General features: G+C 48.7%; 1 protein-coding gene across 1 annotated transcript in view; it reads right to left on the bottom strand.

The window, feature by feature from the left end:
• Window positions 1-23,267, bottom strand: part of galntl6 (polypeptide N-acetylgalactosaminyltransferase like 6) — an 821,073-nt gene that overhangs the window by 481,136 nt on the left and 316,670 nt on the right. Inside the window, exon 3 of the mRNA XM_033018312.1 lies at window positions 9,577-9,715. Within this exon, the coding sequence (XP_032874203.1) occupies window positions 9,577-9,715 (139 nt within the window). The remainder of the gene's footprint in view (window positions 1-9,576; window positions 9,716-23,267) is intronic.

The raw sequence follows: 23,267 nt of genomic DNA, 5'->3' as shown, positions 1-23,267 counted from the left end.
TTTTATCTAAGATTCCAGCATCTGCAGTTCCTTGTGTCTCCAATCTAGATTTCTGCATTTGACTGGGTTACATGTCCTCAGAAGGTGTTGTCATTTGTGAAGGTTAACAGTTTTGCTGTTGTTATGACTGCAAGAAACAGGCCAATAGGTTTCACGTGAAACTGAAGCTACAGTGGAATGAAAATTACTTTAGAATAAGTTTCAGCTGAAATTGCAGTGATTTGGTGCATGCAAAATTATACTGCAATCACTTTAATCATACTGTGTGAAGTTAACACAGTTTTGTGAGAGGAAAATCATGTTAGATCTATTTGCCATAGTTCTTTGAAGAGGTGACGACGACAGCGGATAAAGTGGAACTGGTGGATGTAATATCATTATATGTTATTCCAAGCAAAAAGCTCATGGTGTCGGAGGTAACATTGATATGGTAAATGGCTAATAGGAAGTGGCGTAATGTAGGTCTTTTTACTGGCTGTCAATATGCAATGAAAGCTGTGCCACTGGGATTTGTGGCTGAAATAAAGCTTCATAAAATGCCTGTAAAATACTTGAATGAAGACACTGAAGGCAAATATGTTAGTGATACAAAGATAGGTAGGTGAGGTGTGTGTATTACAGCCTGGCTCGGCAACTCAAATGCCCAGGAACATAAGAAGATTGCAAAATGTGGTGAAGACTGCCCAGTCCATCACAAGTGCTGACCTCCCCACCATCGAAGGTATCTGCAAGAGTCACTGCACCAAAAAGGTAGCCAGCATCACCCTGGTCACTTGGCCATTCACTTTGGCCATCAGAAGGAAGGTATAGGATCCTGAAAACTGTAACGTTCAGGTTCGGGAACAGCTACTTCCCTGCAGCCATCAGCCTCTCCACCAGGGGCGCCGGGGAGATGGCTGCCCTGCTGGCAGTCTGTCGTCTTTTCACATTTTTTGTTATTTTTCAGTTTGTTAAAGTTGTGTTTTAATGTGGGGGGAGAGGGGAGGGGAGGGGGGATCGGGGGAAACATTTTTTCAATCTCTTACCTTCCCGGAGATGTGATCAATTTTCAGATCACATTCTCCGGGCGCTCTGCGGCCTACCATAGATGGAGCTGGAAGCCTGCTCGGACTGTCGTGAGCCCCAAGGCGGGGCGCGGACTTAATATCGGAGCAGATACCTTGCCTGGGATCGCTCCAACCGCAGCCTGCGGACTTACCATCAAGGGCCCACAGTCGGGTGAGGCCGAGTCGGGAGCTCCAATGTCGCGAAAGGTTCGACCAGCTCCGACGCAAGGTTTGATCCCCCCGATGTGGGAGCGGATCGCCTCGACGTGGAGGGCCCGAACGCCGCCGGTTATGGGAGTCAAAATCATCCCGTCAATGGAGGGCTCGAGGCCCATGACCGAGGAAGAACAAAAGGAAGAGACTTGAACTTTATTTTACCTTCCATCACAGTGAGGAATGTGTAAGAGACACTGTGGTGGATGTTCATGTTAAAATGTGTTTTTTTGAGTGATCTGTTGCTTTTAATTGTATGACTGACCTGGCCAATGAAATTCCTCGTATGTTGAAAACATACTTGGCAAATAAAGTGTGATTCTGATTCTGATTCTATTAAACACTGCAACTTCCAAATAAGCTCAGAACTATATAGACTTGGAGGCATTGTTTTTGTCTTTGCACTATTGATGTTTGTTTATTTTTAAATATAGTATTTTAAATATATATTTAGACAAGAATACGAATGTAAGCAAGGACGAGTCTCATCCCGGTCACTTCTTCCTTCATCCATCAGGCAAGAGGTACAGAATTGTGAAAACCCACACCTCCAGATTTAGGGACAGTTTCTTCCCAGCTGTTATCAGGCAACTGAACCATTCTATCACCAACTCGAGAGTGGTCTTGATCTCCCATTCACCTCATTGGAGACCTTAGCACTATCTTTAATTGGACTTTACAGAATTTTATTTGCACGAAACATTATTCCCTCTATCAGTACACTGTGGATGGCTCGATTGTAATCATGTACAGTCTTTCCTCTGACTGGATAACACACAACAAATAACTTTTCACTGTTCCTCGGTACACGTAACAATAAATTAAACTAGAGTAAACTATGGTATGATAAAAGCTATGGTGTGATAAATACCGTGGTAAAAGCTAGCTTCTTTCAGCTTCGGATGATAGCTAAAATAAAACAATTCCTCCAGTTTGATGACCTGGAAAAGATCATCCACACATTCATCTCCTCCCGCCTAGATTACTGCAACTCCCTTTACACTGGCATCAGCCAATCTTCCCTGTCCCGCCTGCAACTGGTCCAAAACGCCGCAGCGAGACTCCTGACGGGCACCCGAAAAAGGGACCACATCACCCCGATCCTGGCCTCTCTCCACTGGCTCCCTGTGCGGTTCGGTATAAACTTCAAGATTCTCCTCCATGTCTACAAAGCCCTCAATGGGCTTGCCCCCACCTACATAAAAAGTCTTCTCACCCACCACTCCACCTCCAGGCCCCTCAGATCGGCCGACTTGGGGTTGCTGAATATCCCACGGTCTAGGCATAAGCTCAGGGGCGATCGCGCCTTTGCGGTTGCAGCCCCTAGACTGTGGAACAGCATCCCCTTTCCCATTTGAACTGCCCCCTCCATCGACTCTTTTAAATCAAGACTAAAGACTTATCTATACTCCCAAGCCTTTCCTGACGTCCTCTGAGCAAGGGCTATATGTATATATGTATGTAGTCTGTTTAGTTGTGCTATTCTTATAACAAATGAAAAGCACTTTGGCCAATGAGAGTTGTTTTTTAAATGTGCTATATAAATAAATGTGACTTGACTTGACTTGACTAAACTAAATGTGTAGGAAAAAACTCCAGATGTGGGTTTACAATGAGACAGACACAAGATAGACACAAAATGCTGGAGTAAATCGTCAGGCTAGAGGCACAGGAGTGTGAAACCCCACATCTCCAGATTCAGGGACAGTTTCTTCCCAGCTGTTATCAGGCAACTGAACCATCCTATCACCAACTAGAGAGTGGTCCTGACCTCCCATCCACCTCATTGGAGACCTTTAATCGGACTTTACAGAACTTACCTTGCACCAAACTTTATTCCCTTTATCCTGTATCTGTACACTGAGGTCGGCTTGATTGGAATAATGTGTTGTCTTTTCGTTGACTGGATAACACGCAACAAATAACTCTTCACTGTACCTCGGTACATTACAATAAACTAAAATGTTCTTTAATCTCTGATAATGTAACTGCAGGGTTTGGAGACGAGTTTCTATAAGGTATCCAATTCCACATGGACCAGTCAAGTCAAGTCAAGTCAAGTCACTTTTATTTATATAGCACATTTAAAAAACAACTCTCGTTGGCCAAAGTGCTTTACATTGGTGTAAGAATAGTATAACAAACAACAGTGGTTCATAGGCTAAATACAAACATCACTACATACATATAGTCCTCGCTTAGAGGATGTGAAGAAACGCTTGGGAGTAGAGATGAGTTTTTAGTCTCGACTTAAAGGAGTCGATGGAGGGGGCAGTTCTGATAGGAAGAGGGATGCTGTTCCACAGTCTAGGAGCTGCAACCGCAAACGCGGTCGCCCCTGAGCTTATGCCTAGACCGCGGGATATTCAGCAACCCCAAGTCGGCCGATCTGAGGACATTTGTGTCATGGACATTTTCAACACTTTAGGTGCCATTGGTATTAAGTTAATGGGCTGGAAAGTTAGAGGTCTGGATGTGAAATAGGTTTCAAATCCCAGCACAGTATCTGGACAATTTAAAACCAGTTAATTGAATAAATTGTATGGCTTGTGTCTCCTCATGGTGACCTGATACAATCAGATTGTCGTAAAATTTCATCTGGTTCACCGATGTCTTTCACAGTGGGAAAGTTGCTATGGTTACCCACACTGACCTACATGGGATTACACAGAGCACGGAACAGTACAGTACAGGAACGGGCCCTTCAGCCCACCATAACCACACATAGAAACATAGAAAATGGCAGGAGGCCATTTGCCCTTTGAGCCAGCACCGCCATTCATTGTGATTGTGGCTGATCATACACAATCAGTAAACCGTGCCTGATTTCTCCCCATATCCCTTGATTCCGCTAGCCCCTAGAGCTCTATCTATCTCATACGATACGTTACGATACATTTTACTTCGGAGTCACGTGAGTGACTACGTGAAGAACCCGCTCAGTGCGCAGGCGCGGCATTACGCCAGCAGTGCAACAGCGGCTGCCACGGGAGTTAGGCACTCTCGTTACAGGATGAACCGGACTGTCAGGTGAGTACCCTGAGGTCGGGTTTTCTTTTACAGGTGAGCCTTTTTCTGCTTGTGTTTTTTACAGGCAGAGAAAAAGGCTCTGGAACAAAACTGTCCCCCGTTTTCCCGTTGGGGAGGGGGGCAGCAACAGGCGGTAGGAGCGTTACCCGGTGTTCCTCTATTCCCCGACACCGTGCCGAGGCCAGCCCGCTAGTACCTGAAGCAGCGGGCTGGACGCATAGCCACTCGAGAGGCATCCGGCAGGTGTTCCCGATGTCGGACGGGACGTCTCTCCACCCGCACGGGGGGAGAGAGAGCCGCCTGAGCCGCTGGAGCGGCTCACGGAGCAGGTGCCTGCGAGACGCGCTGCTTGAGGGGCGCTCTCGCTACTACAAGGCACAAAAGCTCCAGAAGAACCTGTCCCCCGCTCGACTCCAGCGGAGGAGCGTTCCATTGCAGGGGGGGGCAGCAACAGGCGGTAGGAACAATTACCGGTCGCTCCGCTATCCCCATCACCGCGCCGAGCCCAGTCCCGCTAGTGCCTGAACTGCGGGCTGGATGTCTAGCAATCCGAACAGGCATCCGGCCGGTGGCGTCCGATTCGTCGGACGGGGACATGTCTCCACCTAAATGGAGGAGAGACAGCCGCCTGAGCTGCATCCAACAGCAATTGGAGCAGCTCCAGCGAGATGCGCAGAAAGAGCGCTCTCGCGGAGGGAGGTCAGGCACCCCCTCCACAGTGCTTCATGCACTGCCCTCTGCTCCCTCATTACTGGAGGCTAGCATTGGTGACCTGGGCTGGGCTGGTCTGGAACAGGGGCAGGCGGACGAATTTGGGAGTATGCCAGGGGTGCAGGAACATGAAGAGCTGTTGGGTGTGATGGACCGCTTTGTAGCAACCCCACGGGCTGGAGCACCGCTGGAACCAAGAATGGCGGCCAGCATCAACCATTACTGGAAAAGGTGCTCGCTGAGGTGCTGAAACAACACAGCACCAGAAAACGGTGAGGCCCTCAAAGTAAAAAGTGTCAACAGCCAAATCTGGGGGCATGTGGGTCACACATCCAGACCCAAGAACTCAAGCTACAGCGGATCCTAAGGCTCCTGACATCAGCCATCACAGCATTTGCTCGTTCCGTGGAGACCACGGAGATGGATACCTGCCAGCAGGATGTGCTGGCATTAATGTGTACCACACAATTTGAGATCAACAACCTCCGGAGGGAAACATAAGACCTGCCCTCAATCCCAAATTTGCTGGCTTGTGTAAAGCCCCAGCTGCGGAGACGGACGCGCTGCTATTTGGGAAAGATTTCAATAAAAAACTGAAGGAGATGCAGGAAGCATCAAAAACCTTCGGCCTAATGAGGGCAGGCCCCGGGACGAGCAAACCAAGACCTCCGATACCCAAGCGGCAGCACCCCACGGCATCCACCAGTCGACGTCCGCAATATGGGACTGGTGAACGCTTGGGGTCCGCACATTATCCCCAAAGATCTTTCAGATCAGGGCCCGCAGCGGACCCTCTGGAAAATGCGCCTCCCCCCAACATCGCCAGCACATCAGAACAAAATCTTCAGGAAAATTAAGAAACAGAATCGCCAATAACCATGGAGGTAGGTGGGTCTGGTCCCTACCAGCATATAGAGAATAAGGGTGCTTTATTAACAGGGGGGAGATTACACTTGTTTAAAGAAGCATGGGGTATGGTCACGAGTGACAAGTATATACTCAACAACATTACAGGATATAAAATACAATTCATGTCAGAAAAAATGCCGCCAGTTCAACAATGGCCCCAAAGGGTATTTCTCCCTCCGTCAAAGAGAAACGTGAGGGACAAGCTGAACTGGTGAGACTTATCACAAAGGGGGTCATCGAAAAGACCAAACATGAACCTTTGGAATTTGTATCGAATATATTCACTAAAACCAAAAAAGATGGTGTCTGTCGCATCATCATTGACTTAACATCACTAAACAAATTTGTTAAGTATATACATTTCAAAATGGAGACATATGTTACTGCCAAACAACTGAATTCCAAAGGACACTTCATGGCAAGCATTTATCTTAAAGATGCTTACTATCTAGTACCCATATACAAGGATCATCGCAGATACCTAAAATTTATCTGGATGGTACAAAGCATTGCCCTATGGGCGAACTTCAGCCCAAGATTATTCACCAAAATATTGAACCCAGCCATGGCAATACTAAGAAAACAAAAACATATTGTCATGGCATATCTGGAGGATATTCTCATAGTAGGGAAAACGATGGAATTGGCTGTGGCAGCAGTATCAGCTACAAAACGAGCCAAACCATTGCGAGATGGCTCAAGCAGGTGCTAGAAACTGCTGGGATAAACACTAACATGTACAAATTTTATTCCACCAGGGCAGCATCCATGTCGACGGCTAAAGAATGGACATGCCTATAGACCACATCCTGGCTACAGCAGGATGGTGGGAAGGGAAAAGACTGTTCAGAAATTTTATAATAAGCCGTTGGCAAAACCTGGTTTATTTGCAGTAAAGATTTACGAACTGCAAATATTTAATTTAAGCCCAGGGGAGCAACTTAATTCTTTGTTGTTATTGTTTAAAAAATACCATTGTGTTTTTCTACAAATAGACTCATTGGTTCATTACGATAACACTTCCTCCCTGAAGAACTTCGGCAGTGAGTGAAATAAAACTGTTACACGGTTTGAAATCACAGAGCTTTGAAATCTTCACGTAGTCACTCACGTGACTCCGAAGTAAAATAGTAAGATTAAACGAGAACTTACCAGTTTGAAGTTTGATCTGTATTTTATGAGTTACGATGAGGGATTACGTGCCCTCCGCTCCCACCCTCATTATATGGATCAAACTAATAAATTGATGTCTCCTTATCTTTACTATGTTTACTTCAAAATAACTGTGTCTATCTGTGATTCCACACCGCTGCTTGGAAGTATGCCGCGCCTGCGCACTGAGCGGGTTCTTCACGTAATCCCTCAACGTAACTCCTCATAAAATACAGATCAAACTTCAAACTGGTAAGTTCTCGTTTAATCTTACTAATTTATTTGTCATTTGGACCCCTTGAGGTCCAAACGAAATGACGTTTCTGCAGCATTACATTACAAACAAATAGACCCAAGACACAACATAATTTACATAAACATCCATCACATTGCTGTGATGGAAGGCCAAAAAAACTTATCTCTCCACTGCAATCTCCCCCCCGATGTCAGAGTCAAAGTCAAAGCCCCCGGCGGGCGATGGCGAATTGTCCCGCAGCCATTAAAGCCACGCCGGGTGATGCAAGGTCGCACACCGGGTTCTTGATGTTAGAGCCCCCGGCGTGCGCTCACAGAGTCCCGCGGCCATTCCAAGCCGCGTGGGGCGATGGTGTAAGGCCCCGCTCCAGGAGCTCTTCAACCCCGCAACTCGGGCGGGAGAAGTCGCCGTTGCGGGAGCCCTGAAAAGCGGTCTCCCTCCAGGGACCCGCGGGCTCCCGGTGCCGCCGTCCGCCAGACCCGCAGTTGCAGCCACCGAATCTCCAGAGGTCGGGCCGCAGCAGCGCTCCACCACCGCTCCACCCGCTCTGGACTCGGCCAGCTCCGCGACGGTGAGGTCAGTAGTCGGCACCAGAGCCCCCGGTCTTCCTGTGGGAGGCCGCTCCTCGTTGCAGCCCCAACAATAACGGAGACCCGACAAAGAAAAGGTCGGGTCTCCCGTGCAGGGAGAGATTTAAAAGTTACCCCCTCCCTCCCACCCCACCCCCACCCCCACACACATACCCCAACAAAAAATAACAAAAACTACATAAAAACATAGACATAAAATAATAAAAACGCAGACGGACTGCAGAAGCCGCTGCTGATGAGAGTCGCGCCGCCCACCGTCACATAATGCCAAGATAAACTAATCTCCTCTGCCTGTACATGATCCATATCCCTCCATTCCCGCATATACATGTGCCTATTAAAAAGCCTCTTAAATGCCATTATTGTATCTGCTCCCACCATACCGCCCCTGGCAGCACATTACAAGCCCCCACATGTAAAAGTCTTGTTCTGCACATCATTAAAGTTTAACTTAAGTTTTGTTTAGTCTCTAAATGAAACAAAATTCTTTAATATGGCTGAAGAGTATTTATGAAGTCTTATTCTGAGGACGTCACCTATCTATGTCCTCCAGAGATGCTGCCTGATCCACTGTGTTACTCCAGCACTTTGTTTTTACACATCGTTTATAACCACGGTCTGCTCATTTCTTTACCATGGAGAAAATGTATCGGTGACGTTTCGGGTCGGGAACCTTCTCCAGACTGAAAGTAGGGGTGGGGGGTGGGGAGGGTGAAGGACTGGAGGTGAGGAAAGACCAGGACAAAACCGGGTTGTTGAGCCTAGGTACACAAAATTGCTGGAGAAACTCAGCGGGTGCAGCAGCATCTATGGAGCGAAGGAAATAGGCGACGTTTCGGGCCGAAACCCTTCTTCAGATTTGTCCTGGTGGCTTCTCCCCTCCAGTTCTTACCCCCACGCCGTCCTCCATTCCTACTTTCCAACTGAAGAAGGGACTCGACCTGAAATGTCACCCATCCTATTTCTTCAGGGATGCTGCCTAACCTTCTGAGTTACTCCAGCATTTTGTGGCTAACTTTGGTATAAACCAGCATCTGCATTCCTTCCTATCCATTTTCTAAATCCTTATATGTGGAAGATAACCATCCTGTCACAACTAGAGAGCGGTCCTGAGCTACTAACTACCTCATTGGAGACTCTCAGACTATATTTAATCAGACTACTGGACTTTATCTTGCTCTAAGCATTATTCCCTTTATCCTGTATCAGTACACTGTGGACGGCTTGATTATGTATAGTCTTTCCTCTGACTGGATAACACGCAATAAAAAGCTTTTTGCTGTACCTCGGTACACGTAACAATAAATTGAACTAAAGTAAACTAAATGTGTAGGAAGAAACTCCAGATGCGGGTTTACAGCAACGAAGGACACAAAATGCTGCAGTGACTCAGTGGTTCAGGCAGCATCTCTGGAGAAAAGGAATAGATGAAGTTTCGGGTCGAGACCCTTCTTCAGACTGTGATTCAGGGGAGAGGGAAACTAGAGGTATGAAAAGGTACAGGACAAATCAGAGCCGGTACCGATGACCCTGGAAACATGGAGCCCACAATGACCATTGTTGGCTGTGGAAGAGGTGATACCGAAAGGATACGAACAGTGGAACTAGCAGGAGTGAAAATTAGCCTGAGGGTAAATAGTTATGACAATAGCCTTCCGTTTTTACTCACTTTGGATGGCGAATATCAGGCAGAGAGCGGTCCAAGGCGATGTTGTTGCTGACAAAAATGTTGAAGCCGTTTTCTCTGTACATTGAATCGGACTGATCCTCCTCCGCCAGTGGGTACGGCTTCCCGTGCTCACCCTTTCCTGCAACAAAGATTGAGATCACCAGTCCATACTCGACAAGTAGCCCCAGGGCAGGTGAGGCCCTCAAGCCCACATAACCATCGTGACCAGTGTCATAGAGACATGGAGACACAGAGACACAGAGACACGGGGACATGGGGACACGGGGAAATGGGGACACGGGGACATGGAGACATGGGGACACGGGGACATGGGACATAGAGACACGGGGACACGGGGACACGGGGACAAGGGGACATGGGACATAGAGACACGGGGACACGGGGAAATGGGAACACGGGGACATGGAGACATGGGGACACGGGGACACGGGGACATGAGACATAGAGACACGGGGACACGGGGAAATGGGAACACGGGGACATGGAGACATGGGGACACGGGGACACGGGGCATGGAGACACGGGGACACGGGGACACGGGGACATGGAGACACGGGGACACGGGGACACGGGGACACGGGGACATGGGGACATGGGGACATGGAGACACGGGGACACGGGGACACGGGGACATGGAGACACGGGGACATGGGGACACGGGTACATGGGGACATGGAGACATGGGGACACGGGGACACGGGGCATGGAGACACGGGGACACGGGGACACGGGGACATGGAGACACGGGGACACGGGGACACGGGGACATGGGACATAGAGACACGGGGACATGGAGACACGGGGACACGGGGACACGGGACATGGGGACACGGGACACGGGGACACGGGGCCACGGGGACACGGGGACATGGGACATGGGGACACGGGGACACGGGACACGGGGACACGGGGACACGGGGACATGGGACATGGGGACACGGAACATGGGGACACGGAACATGGGGACACGGGGACATGGGACATGGGACATGGGGACACGGGGACACGGGACATGGGACACAGGGTCACGGGACATGGGGACATGGGACATGGGGACACGGGACACAAGGACACAGGGACAAGGGACATGGGGACATGGGACATGGGGACACGGGGACACGGGACATGGGGACACGGGGACATGGGGACATGGGGACACGGGGACACGGGGACACGGGGACACGGGGACATGGGGACATGGGGACACGGGGACACGGGACATGGGGACACGGGGACATGGGGACATGGGGACATGGGGACATGGGGACACGGGGACACGGGGACACGGGGACATGGGACATGGGACATAGAGACACGGGGACACGGGGACACGGGGACATGGGGACATGGGGACACGGGGACACGGGGACATGGGACATGGGACATAGAGACACGGGGACATGGGACATGGGACATAGAGACACGTGGACATGGAGACACGGGGAAACGGGGACACGGGGACATGGGACATGGGACATAGAGACACGGGGACATGGAGACACGGGGACACGGGGACACGGGACATGGGGACACGGGGACACGGGACACGGGGACACGGGGACACGGGGACATGGGACATGGGGACACGGGGACACGGGACACGGGGACAAGGGGACACGGGGACATGGGACATGGGGACACGGAACATGGGGACACGGGGACATGGGACATGGGACATGGGGACACGGGGACACGGGACATGGGACACAGGGTCACGGGACATGGGGACATGGGACATGGGGACACGGGACACAAGGACACGGGACACGGGACAAGGGACATGGGGACATGGGACATGGGGACACGGGGACATGGGACATGGGGACACGGGGACACAGGGTCACGGGACATGGGGACATGGGACATGGGGACACGGGACACAAGGACACGGGACACGGGACAAGGGACACGGGGACACGGGACATGGGGACACGGGGACACGGGGACACGGGACATGGGGACACGGGGACATGGGGACACGGGGACATGGAGACACGGGGACACGGGACATGGGGACACGGGGACACGAGTCGTTGAAACGCAGAGACATGGTGTCATACAGCATGGAAACAGGCAACTATGAAACAATTTGGCCTCGCCAACCAACATGTCCCATCTTCACTAGTCCCACCTGCCTGAGTTTGGCCCATATCCCTCTAAAGCTGTCCTATCCATGTACCTATCTAAATGTTCCTTAAACATTGCGATAATACCTGCCTCAAGTATTTTCTTCGGCAACTCGTTCCATATACCTACCACTGTTTGTGTGAAAACTAATGCCCCTGTCCCACTTAGGAAACCTGAACGGATACCTCTGGAGACTTTGCGCCCTACCCAAGGTTTCCGTGCAGTTCCCGGAGGTTGCAGGTGGTTGCCGGAGGTTGCAGGTAGTGGAAGCAGGTAGGGAGACTGACAAAAACCTCTGGGAACCGCACGGAAACCTTGGGTGGGGCACAAAGTCTCCAGAGGCTTCTGTTCAGGTTTCCTAAGTGGGACAGGGGCATTACATCTTAGGTTCTTATTAATTCTCCCCCCCCCCCTCACCTATGTCCCTCTGGTTCTTGGTTCCCCGACTAGGCAAGAGAATCTGTGCGTCTACCCTTGCAATGAAAATTATCGAAAGCCGGGCAACACCTTTCATGGGAAACTCTGAAGAAGGATCCTGACCCAAAACACCACCTGTCCATTCCCTCCAGAGATGCGACCTGACCCATTGAGTTACTCCAGCACTTTGTGCTCTGATTAAGATGGCAGCTGGTTCAGTTTGGTTTAGATATGCAACGTGAAAACAGGCTCCTTGACCTACCGAGTCAGCGTCAACCTACTGTACACACCAATTGTTCACACTAATTCTATCTTATCCCAGTTTTGCATCCTATGCACTAGGGGCAATTTGCAGATGTCAATTAACCTACAAACCTGCATGTCTTTGTAATGCAGAAGGAAACCGAAGCATCCAGAGAAATCCCATGCGGTTGCAGTGAGAACGTACAAACTCCGTACAAACAGCACCCAAAGTCAGGACCCAACCCGGGTCTCTGGTGCTGTGAGACAGCAACTGTACCGCTGCGCCACTGTGCAGTTTCTTTTGGCTCAAATCTAACCTCAATGACCTGTATCTTCACCAGTTTTAACGATTTGTCCAAGAGTCCCTGAACAATATCGAGCTGTTCTCATAGAAGATTCACAAGCTCATGTGTAAAGAAATTCTTCTTCTTCCCTTTCCGTTATTTTAGTTGAGCTTACTGTCACGTGTACTGGGGAACAGTGAAAAGCATTTTGTTGCGTGCTATCCAGTTAACAGAAAGACTATATATGATTACACTCGCGTTGTCCACAGTGTACAGATACATCAAATAAATAACGTTTGATGCAAGATAAAGCCCAGTAAAACTGAGTAAAGATAGCCGGAGGGTCTCCCATGAGGTGGATGTGAGGGAAAGACTGCTCTCTAGCTTACAATAAGATGGTTCAGTTGCCTGATAACAGCTGGGAAGAAATGGTCCCGATTTCCTTTCCCTCAGTGACAAATTCAAACTGATGGCCATCGATCCAATTAGCGTGAAAATCTTTTGGTGTTCCCTCAAAATGACCTCTTCCAATTATAGGAATAGATGAAATATGTTCATATCCTTGAATAGAAATGGTTGTATCAGTGTGAGTTTTGCATCCCTGTTTGACATTATGGTGAAGCAATGATATAAGGTCTTGCTGACTTCAATATCCTTTCAATAATGGGGTTCTTAAAACCACACATCCAGTCTTATTCCCTGACCTTGATTCAAACCATTTGATCATCACTGTTCCTGCGAGCAAAAGGGTTGTCTCCTCAGAAGACATACATTTAAAATAATTAGCCGGAAAAACGCTGGGGGTTGTGGGGAGGAGAATTTTATATAAAGTCAGCAAGTTTATGATCTCGAAGTGAGAAAAGATTTAATAGTGATGTTCAAAAGGGAATTGGTTAAGTACTTGAAAGGGGAAGTTTGCAGAGCCATAAGAGCAGTAAGAATAGGACTAATTGGTTCGTTCTTTCTAAGAGCCAGCAAAGATTCAATGAACCATCTGCTCTCCTATGTAGTAAGATACCATGATTTAACAAAAAAAAATCATAAGGGATCAAGGCAAATGATAGCACAGTGGCGCAGTGGTGGATTTGCTGCCTTACAGTGAGCTCGATCCTGACCACGGGTACTGTCTGTACGGAGATTGTACATTCTCCCTGTGACCGCATGGGTTTTCTCTGGGTGCTCTCGTTTCCACCCTCATTCCATAGACTTACAGGTTTATGGGTTAATTAGCTTCTGTAAAATTGTAAATTGTCCCTAGTGTGTAGGATAATAATAATAATAATGGATGGGATTTATATAGCGCCTTTCTAATACTCAAGGCGCTTTACATCGCATTATTCATTCACTCCTCAGTCACACTCGGTGGTGGTAAGCTACTTCTGTAGCCACAGCTGCCCTGGGGCAGACTGACGGAAGCGTGGGTGCCAATCTGCGCCTACGGCCCCTCCGACCACCACCAATCACTCACACACATTCACACACAGGCAAAGGTGGGTGAAGTGTCTTGCCCAAGGACACAACGACAGTATGCACTCCAAGCGGGATTCGAACCGATAGTGTTAGTGTACAGGGTGATCGCTAATTGGTTTACGTAAATAGCCCCTAGTATGTAGGATGCGAAACTGGGACAGCAAAGGACTAGAATACAGATGATTGTTAGTCAATAGACAATAGACAATAGACAATAGACAATAGGTGCAGGAGTAGGCATTCTGCCCTTCGAGCCAGCATCGCCATTCTATATATCATGGTTGATCATCCACAATCAGTACCCCGCTCCTGCCTTCTCCCCATATCCCCCTATCTTTAAGAACACTATCTAACTCTCTCTTGAAAGCATCCAGAGAATTTCACAGATTCACAACCTTCTGCGTGAAGAAGTTTTTCCTCATCTCCGTTCAAAATGGCTTACTCCTTATTCTTAAACTGCGGCCCCTGGTTATGGACTCCCCCGACATCGGGAACATGTTTCCTGCCTCTAGCGTGTTCAAACCCGTAATAATGTTATAGGTTTCAATAAGATCGCCTCTCATCCTTCTAAATTCCAGAGTATACAAGCCCAGCCGCTCCATTCTCTCAGCATATGACAGTCCCGCCATCCCGGGAATTAACCTTGTGAACCTACACTGCACTCCGTCAATAACAAGAATGTCCTTCCTCAAATTTGGAGACCAATACTGCACACAATACTCCAGGTATGGTCTTACTAGGGCCCTGTACAACTGCAGAAGGACCTCTTTGCTCCTATATTCAACTCCTCTTGTTATGAAGGCCAACATGCCATTTGCTTTCTTCTCTGCCAGCATGCTATACCTGCAATGCTTACTTTCAGCGACTGATGAACAAGGACCCCCGGATCCTGTTGTACTTCCACTTTTCCCAACTTGACACCATTCAGATAATAATCTGCCTTCCTGTTTTCCTCACAGACCTGGTGGGCCGAAGGGCCTGTTTCCATTCAGTATCTCTAAACTAAACCAGACTTTCTGTTCTGACTGTCAAGTTGTTTTACAAACACTATTACTTATGCATCCCGCAGGTTTGCAGGTGAATTGGCTTCTGTAAGTTGCCTCTAGTGTGCAGGATAGAATTAGTGTACGGGTGATTGCTGGTCGGCGTAGACTCGGTGGGCCAAATAGCTTATATCCACGCTGTATCTCTAAATTAAATAATAGTCAAGCAGAGTTTAACGTTATTTGCGCAGTAAAATGAGGTGTAGTTACAATGAAAATATTGCTTGCAGCAGCAGAGCAGGCAGCATAGACTCAGACAACACATAGGAAGATAAATTATATATTAATTTCACATAAATTCTGCAAGACAATGAAGAGAAGAAAAAACTGCACAAAATAAAGACATTAGTGCAAAAGACAACTCGAAAGAAACGACAAGAGGATTTGTGCTCGGAATCTGAGGATGAAGATAAAGTACTAAAGGAGTACTTTGCATCTGCTTTCGCCCAACAGAAGAACATGAAGGACAGTGTGATCAGTGTGGAGAATACTAATCTGCAAGGGCAGTTTGAAATTAAGAATGAGGAGGTGTTGGGGCTTTTGAAGAGCATTAAGGTGGATACATCCCCAGGACTTGATTGGATCTACACCAGGTTATTGAGCGAGTTAAGAGAGGAGATTGCAGGAGCTTTGACGAAGATCTTTGCATCCTCTCTAACCACAGGTGAGGTTCTAGAGGACTGGAGAAAAGCTAATGTTATTCTTTCGACTTTAGAGATACAGCGTCAAAACAGGCCCTTTGACCCACCCGATTCTTCGGGATAGAATTTACTCCCATTAGGAAGAGAATGGGCAAATTAGGGACAGTCATCATGGTTTTATACGTACCAAGTCTTGTCTTACTAACCTGATTGAGTTTTTTTCAGGAGGGGACGCAAGTGATCAACGAAGGTAGGGTTGTGGACTAACCTCACAATGGAGTCTAAGGCAGCAACTCTACCGCAGCGCCAGTGTGCCACACTTGGCCCTCAGCCTGCTATACTTCAGCGTTTCAAATACTTAACTGAATGTAAGCAGGCAGTGAAGAAAGCAAATGGCATGTTGGCCTTCATAACAAGAGGAGTTGAGTATAGGAGCAAACAGGTCCTTCTGCAGTTGTACAGGGCCCTAGTGAGACCGCACCTGGAGTATTGTGTGCAGTTTTGGTCTCCAAATTTGAGGAAGGACATTCTTACTATTGAGGGAGTGCAGCGTAGGTTCATAAGGTTAATTCCCGGGATGGCGGGACTGTCATATGTTGGTAGAATGGAGAGGCTGGGCTTATATACTCTGGAATTTAGAAGGATGAGAGGGTATCTTATTGAAACATATAAGATTATTAAGGGATTGGACAGGCTAGAGGCAGGAAACATGTTCCCAATGTTGGAGTAGTCCAGAACTAGGGGCCACAGTTTAAGAATAAGGGATAGGCCATTTGGAAAGTAGATGAGGAAAAACATTTTCACCCAGAGACTTGTGAATCTGTGGAATTCTCTGCCTCAGTAGGCAGTGGAGGCCAATTCTCTGGATGCTTTCAATAGAGAGTTAGATAGAGCTCTTAAAGATAGCGGAGTCAGGAAATATGGTGAGAAGGCAGGAACGGGGTACTGATTGTGGATGATCAGGCATGATCACAGTGAATGGCGGTCCTGGCTCGAAGGGCCGAATGGCCAACTCCTGCACGTATTGTTGAATGTTGTGACACTCCTGGCCTCTCTCTGCCCATCAGCAGTGAGTGAGTGAAAAACCCTCAGATTTCATTCAACTTCTGAATGAAAAAAAATCATCCCAAAATCCTTGATAAATATCCCACCCCTTGCTCTCTGTCTTTCTCAATGAATCTTGGTAATGTTCACATTTCATGTACGAATAATGAATTAAAACAAAAAACCTCCCACTGTCCCATTTGATTTTGTGAGTTTAGGTGCAAACTTCAAGCAAATTTACTCTCGCATATAACTTAAATGCATTAGTTTAGTTTAGATTATTGTCAGGTTGTACCGAGGTACAGTGAAAAGCTGTTTGTTGCGTGCTATCCAGTCAGTGGAAAGACTGTACACGATAACTATCGAGCCATCCACAGTGTACGGATAAAGGGTAAAACATATGATGCAAGATTAAACCCAGTAATGTCAGATTAAAGACAGTTTGAGAGTCTCCAATGAGGTAGGACTTCTCCGTGGATTATCACGTTGTTGTGGTGGAGCTTGTGTGGTCCTGAGATCCTGAGAGCGATGCCGTCTGGAGCTATGCTCCTGGTAGGGTCACCCATGGCAGTAAGGTCGGTGGGTCTCTGACAAAGAGCAATCCAACCAAGACCTCAACGGTGGAACAGGCGGAGGATGATGGCTGACTTTAGTGGAGCGTCACAACGGCTGGGAAGGCGGATGAAGGCTGCAGCAGAAAAGGGAATCCGGTCGTCTTGGACTCCATGCCACTGGATCCTGATCCAGATCTATCAAGGACCGTGTGGTGGCTGTCTGTGCACCAGTCTCCCCACGTTAAACAAAGTCACACACAGGCGTCCCCCATGTCATACTCGTTTCGAGTGACCGCCGATGATGAGATAGCAGGAAGGAACTGCAGATGCTGATTTAAAGTGAAAGCTGCAGTAACTCAGTGGGACAAGCTGCATCTCTGGAGAGAAGAAATGGGTTACGTTTTGGGTCGAGACCCTTCCTCAGATAGTAGCTCAGGATCACTCTCTAGTTTTTGATAGGATGATTCAGTTACCCGATAACAACTTCGAAGAATCTGTCCCAGAATCTAAAGGTGTGTGTTTTCACACCTCTGTATCTCTTGCCTCATGGGAGAGGGGAGAAGAGGGAGAGGATGGAACTGGTCCTTGTTTATGCTGCTGGTCAAGCCGAGGCAGCGTGAAGTGTAGATGGAGTCCATGGAAGGCAGGTTGGTTTGTGTGATGGTCTGGGCTGCGACTGTAAAAATGACTATAAATATCATACAACATCTTGGAAAATTAAATCCTCGACTTCTGTTTTGCCATAAACGTCAAGTGTAGTTAAATATATGAACCTAGTGCTGTGGAAATGTAAAATAGAACTTGGTAAAATTACTCAGGAGACATCATTGGCATGACGTACCCATTGTAAGCTACTGCTTAATGTAATCATACCTCACCTCACTCATTTCTTACTTTTATAGAAAGAGGATCAAATATAAATGTTAACAGTTAGTTATTATCAGAGGGGACAGAGGTTAAAAGAAGAATTTGATGTGGCTGATAAAGACTCTAACATTTCACCTTGTCAAGTAAGCTAATAGCCACGTAAACTGACCTCTATTAATCTTCTGGGAGCTCAGGGAGACAGGTGCAATGAGAAAACATATGTAGGCTAAAGGTTCATCATTAATTTATTAGCAAACTGATCAGTCGACACATCAGAGAGGTAAGGATAGAAGTGCGGCTGCCAAATATACTCACATTACCGGCATCGTGGGCTGTTCTGCCGACTCAGCCATCTGAGAGTGACTGGTTTTAGTTTTAGTTTAGAGGTACAGCGTGGAAACAGGAGCTCCCGGAGAAAACCCACGCAGGTCACGAGGAGAACGTACAAACTTCGTACAGACAAGCATACGTAGTCAAGGTTTGAACCCGGGTCTCTGGCACCATAAGGCAGCAACTCTACCGCTGTGCCACTGAGCTGCCCTGGTAGTTGAGCAGAAATGCGTGCAAGCAGGTGCAGCTGACTGGCACATTTGGAGTTGAAGGAGTGAGTGCTGAGGGACACAGTGAACCTCGGTGTGGCCACCACAAAGGCACAGGCACAAAGCACTGCAGTTGCTGGAATCTGGAGACGTAAAAAGACGAGGGCTTTGTGGAAGAACTCAACGGATCAGGCAGCCTCCGCGGAAGGAATTGGAAAGCCGATGTCTCGAGTTGAAACCTTCATGTGGACTGGAAGAAAAAGTATCTTAAAAGCCTTATGGAGTCATAGAGCCATAGAGTAATAAACAAACACTTCGGCCCAACTAGCCCACACCGACCAACATGCCCCTATCTACACTAGTCCCACCTGTAAAAGGACTTGATCCAACACTCAAAGTCTCTTACCATGTATCTTTATTCATTCACTACATACATTATGCCCTAGCTGTCCGTGGTCATCACTGGGACTAGAGAGAGAGCTAGAGGCGGGGAAGCTACAATTATACAGGAGACAATGGGGCGTGGTTAGTAGTGGTGAGGTCACTATGTTAAAGGAGCATGCACTGATCTACATCCTTTCTCTTGGAAACAAAGCGACCACGGCTCATACGCTAGAGGCAAACCAGAAACAGTTGGAAAACATAATGAAGCAGACTACTCGCCCACTCCGTACCGGACAGGCGGCTTGACCAAACGCCCAGAGCGGGTGCGCAACCCGCCTTCCCCTTCCACCGCAGGAGCAACAGGAACGGGTGCAGGGACAGAGATAGGGGAACCGGGAGATGAAAGACCAGGTGGAGGAGGAGAGCAGGGCGACGGAACGGGATCCACAGCAGGTGAAGGAGGAGAAGGGGGACCATGCGGGCTGGGCACCATGAGCTGAGAGGGAAGGGTCCGTGGCATACGAGGAGTGACAGGGGCAGGAGTAGCCGCAGGCGGCGGTGAACGGACTGGCGGAGGGGGCGGGGCAGGCGGCGGGGAATGAACAGGCGGCGAAAACGGGTCCGCGGGAGGTGGAGCAGGTTCGTTGACTAGCAGCAGGTGCTGGCGTGTCCGACGGTACACGGTGCCCTCGTAATTAACCAGGTAAGACCGTGGAGAGTCGGCATTGCCAACGACAACGGCCAGCCGGTGATGACCTGAGGTGGACATCATCCGAACTGACGAATTGATCAGGGACGTCCTGGTATACGGTCTCCTAAACTCAAAGCTGCGCGAAGATCTACTAATGAAACCCGACCTCACGCTAAAGGATGCCATGCATTCTGCTCGTATGGCCTCTGCTGTCGGCTCCGTTTCCCACCCACAGTCCCAGGACATCAACTTCACCGGTACCGTGGGCCGCCGGCGGATCAATAGCCCGCCTCGCCCGTTCTCGCCCGCTTCTCCCGCTAAGGTCACCCCTCGTCGTTGCCCGAATTGTAATTTCTCCTCGCACCAGAACAACGTTTGCCCGGCGCTGGGTAAGACTTGCAACTCTTGCGGGAAATTTAACCATTTTTCGTCAGCCTGCCGTTCTCGTGGGAAACCGGTCCCTGCTCCTAGAAGGAGTCTAAACATTCTAGCGGACACTGATAGCGCGCCTGGTTCCCAGTACCAACCAGAACTCCCTGATTCAGATACGATTTCCTCCCATGGTGATCCGACTGTGTTTTCGCTCCTGGGTGCACCTGGCCCGATAACGGATCCCTCAATACATGTTATTGTGAATGGACACTCCTTCTCGGCCAAGGTCGATACTGGTGCGTTTGCAAACATTATGTCTGTTCGCCTCTTCAAAAAGATAAGTTTGGGTGAGAGAGTGCTTCCCGATAGCTCCCGCCTTCATGCCTATGGGGGAGGCGTTCTAGTCGCAGTGGGGAAGGCCACTGTTATCTGCACTGTTCTCAAGACCTCTCGGCCCCTCACTTTTTTCCTGCTGGACTCTGATAACGTCACCCTGCTGGGCGCCCGTGCATGCCAGGACTTGGGTTTGGTCTCTTTTCACCGCGATGTCCACCTGGTGCAGGCCCCCATGGACCCCCTGATAGAGTATCCTGATCGTTTCGATGACATTCTGGGCAAGCTGCCCTGTGCCTATAAAATCGTTGTTGACCCGGGGGTCGACCCGGTCGTTAGACTGGCCCACCGGGTGTCTTTTGCCATGAAGGGCCGCGTGGAGTCCACACTTCGTGATATGGTTTCCACTGGCATTCTCAGAGAGGTGAGCGCACCCACCCTGTGGGTCTCCACCATGGTCGTTGCTGCCAAGAAAGACGCCAGCGAGATCAGGATCTGCATCAACCCGAAGGACCTGAACCTTGCTATCCAGCGCCCGCACTACCCCATGCGGACGGTGGAGGACGTCGCTGCACAGGTCGGTCCTGCCACTGTCTTCTCGGTCTTAGATGCCAAGAGCTCCTTTTGGCAGATCCCACTTCTGACACCATGTAAAAGGTCTTGATCCAACACTCAAAGTCTCTTACCATGTATCTTTATTCATTCACTACATACATTATGCCCTAGCTGTCCGTGGTCATCACTGGGACTAGAGAGAGAGCTAGAGGCGGGGAAGCTACAATTATACAGGAGACAATGGGGCGTGGTTAGTAGTGGTGAGGTCACTATGTTAAAGGAGCATGCACTGATCTACATCCTTTCTCTTGGAAACAAAGCGACCACGGCTCATACGCTAGAGGCAAACCAGAAACAGTTGGAAAACATAATGAAGCAGACTACTCGCCCACTCCGTACCGGACAGGCGGCTTGACCAAACGCCCAGAGCGGGTGCGCAAAAATGTTAAAGGAGCATGCACTGATCTACACCACCTGCCTGTACTTGGCCTACATCCCTCAAAATCTATCCTATCCAGGTATATGTCAAAATGCCTCTTAAATATTATGATAGGACCTCCCTCAACTACCTCTAGAAGCTCATTCAATATGCCAACCATCCTTTGTGTAAAGACATTTTACCCCTGAGGTAGCTGTTGAATCTCCCCCCCCCCCCCCCCCCCCCCCCCCCATTGTAAACCTATGTGTCTTCTTCTAGATTCCCCTACTCTGGGTAAAAGTGTGCATTTACCTGATCTTCCCTCTATACACCTCTGTACACCTCTATGGGATCACCCTCTTCCTTTTGCACTCGAAGGAATAAAGTCCTAGCTGCTCAATCTCTCCCAATAACAAAGTTCTCACCTGCATACCCTCCCCCCCCCACCCTATAAGAACAGTCAAGGAAATAGATAGGGTAGACAGTCAGAACGTTTACCCCAGCATGGAAATATCAGAGTGGGCATAGTTTTCACGTCAGAGGGGCTGAGCTTAAAGAAGATGTGTGGTAAATTAAAAGTAAATTAAAGAGAATACCCCTAGAGCCTGCGAGAGCGGGGGCGCAAGATGGCCCAAAGCTGTTGAAAAGAAAGAGTGGGAGACGGTCAACAGTGACCTTATACATATCTTGGAGCAACAAGCGGGCACAGCAGTGGAAAAGCTTGAAAGGATGGGCAACACAATCTACAGCTACGGAGAAGAACGGTTTGGGGTGAGTAAAGGGAGAGGAGGAAAGAAATTACCAACACCAATCAAGTCCAGGAGGCAGCAGGAGATCGAGAGGCTAATCAGAGAGAGGAGACAGTTGAAAAAGCAAAGGAAAAAAGCAACTGATGCAGAGAGAGAAGGCCTCATGCTACTCCAAGAGGACATCAAGAGCCGATTGGCAACCTTGCGAAAAGCAGAGAACTTGAGGAAACTTCGCAAGAAGAAAGAACACACAAGAACACGGTTCTACGAAGACCCTTTCAAGTTCATCAAAGACCTCTTCGCAAAGGAAAAAAGTGGAACTTTGAAAACATCAAAACGGGAATTGGAGGAACACCTGGAAAAGGCCCACCAAGACACGAAAAGGCATGAGCAGTTAGTCATCCCACATGACATCCCCCCTATTCAACCACCTGAATTCAACCTGGACACCAGCCCTCCAAGATGGAAAGAGGTAGAGAACACTGTCCGGCGAGCAAGAGCAGCATCAGCTCCGGGGCCAAACGGAGTACCATACAAGCTCTACAAGAACGCACCGGATGTGTTACGCTTTCTATGGAAGCTCATGAGGGTGGTGTGGAAGAAGCAAACAATACCTAAGGCGTGGCGAAGGGCCGGCGGCGTGCTAATACCTAAAGAAAAGGATGCGTCAGACATCAGCCAATTCCGGCCAATATGTCTCCTCAACTTCGAGGGAAAAATCTTTTTCAGCATTGATTCACAAAGGCTGTCCACCTATCTGGTAACAAACAAGTACATTGATACATCTGTACAGAAAGCAGGAATTCCAGGATTTTCGGGCTGCTTGGAGCATACAAGCATGACCTGGCACCAGATCCAATCAGCTAAGAAGGAGAAGAGAGACCTACATGTGATCTTCCTCGATCTGGCCAATGCATTTGGTTCAGTTCCCCATGAACT

The sequence above is a fragment of the Amblyraja radiata genome, chromosome 3 (assembly GCF_010909765.2).
Source record: "Amblyraja radiata isolate CabotCenter1 chromosome 3, sAmbRad1.1.pri, whole genome shotgun sequence".
In the NCBI taxonomy this organism is placed as follows: domain Eukaryota; kingdom Metazoa; phylum Chordata; class Chondrichthyes; order Rajiformes; family Rajidae; genus Amblyraja; species Amblyraja radiata.
The sequence above is the reverse complement of the archived record's forward strand: the minus strand, read 5'-3'. Positions and strand labels throughout refer to the sequence as shown.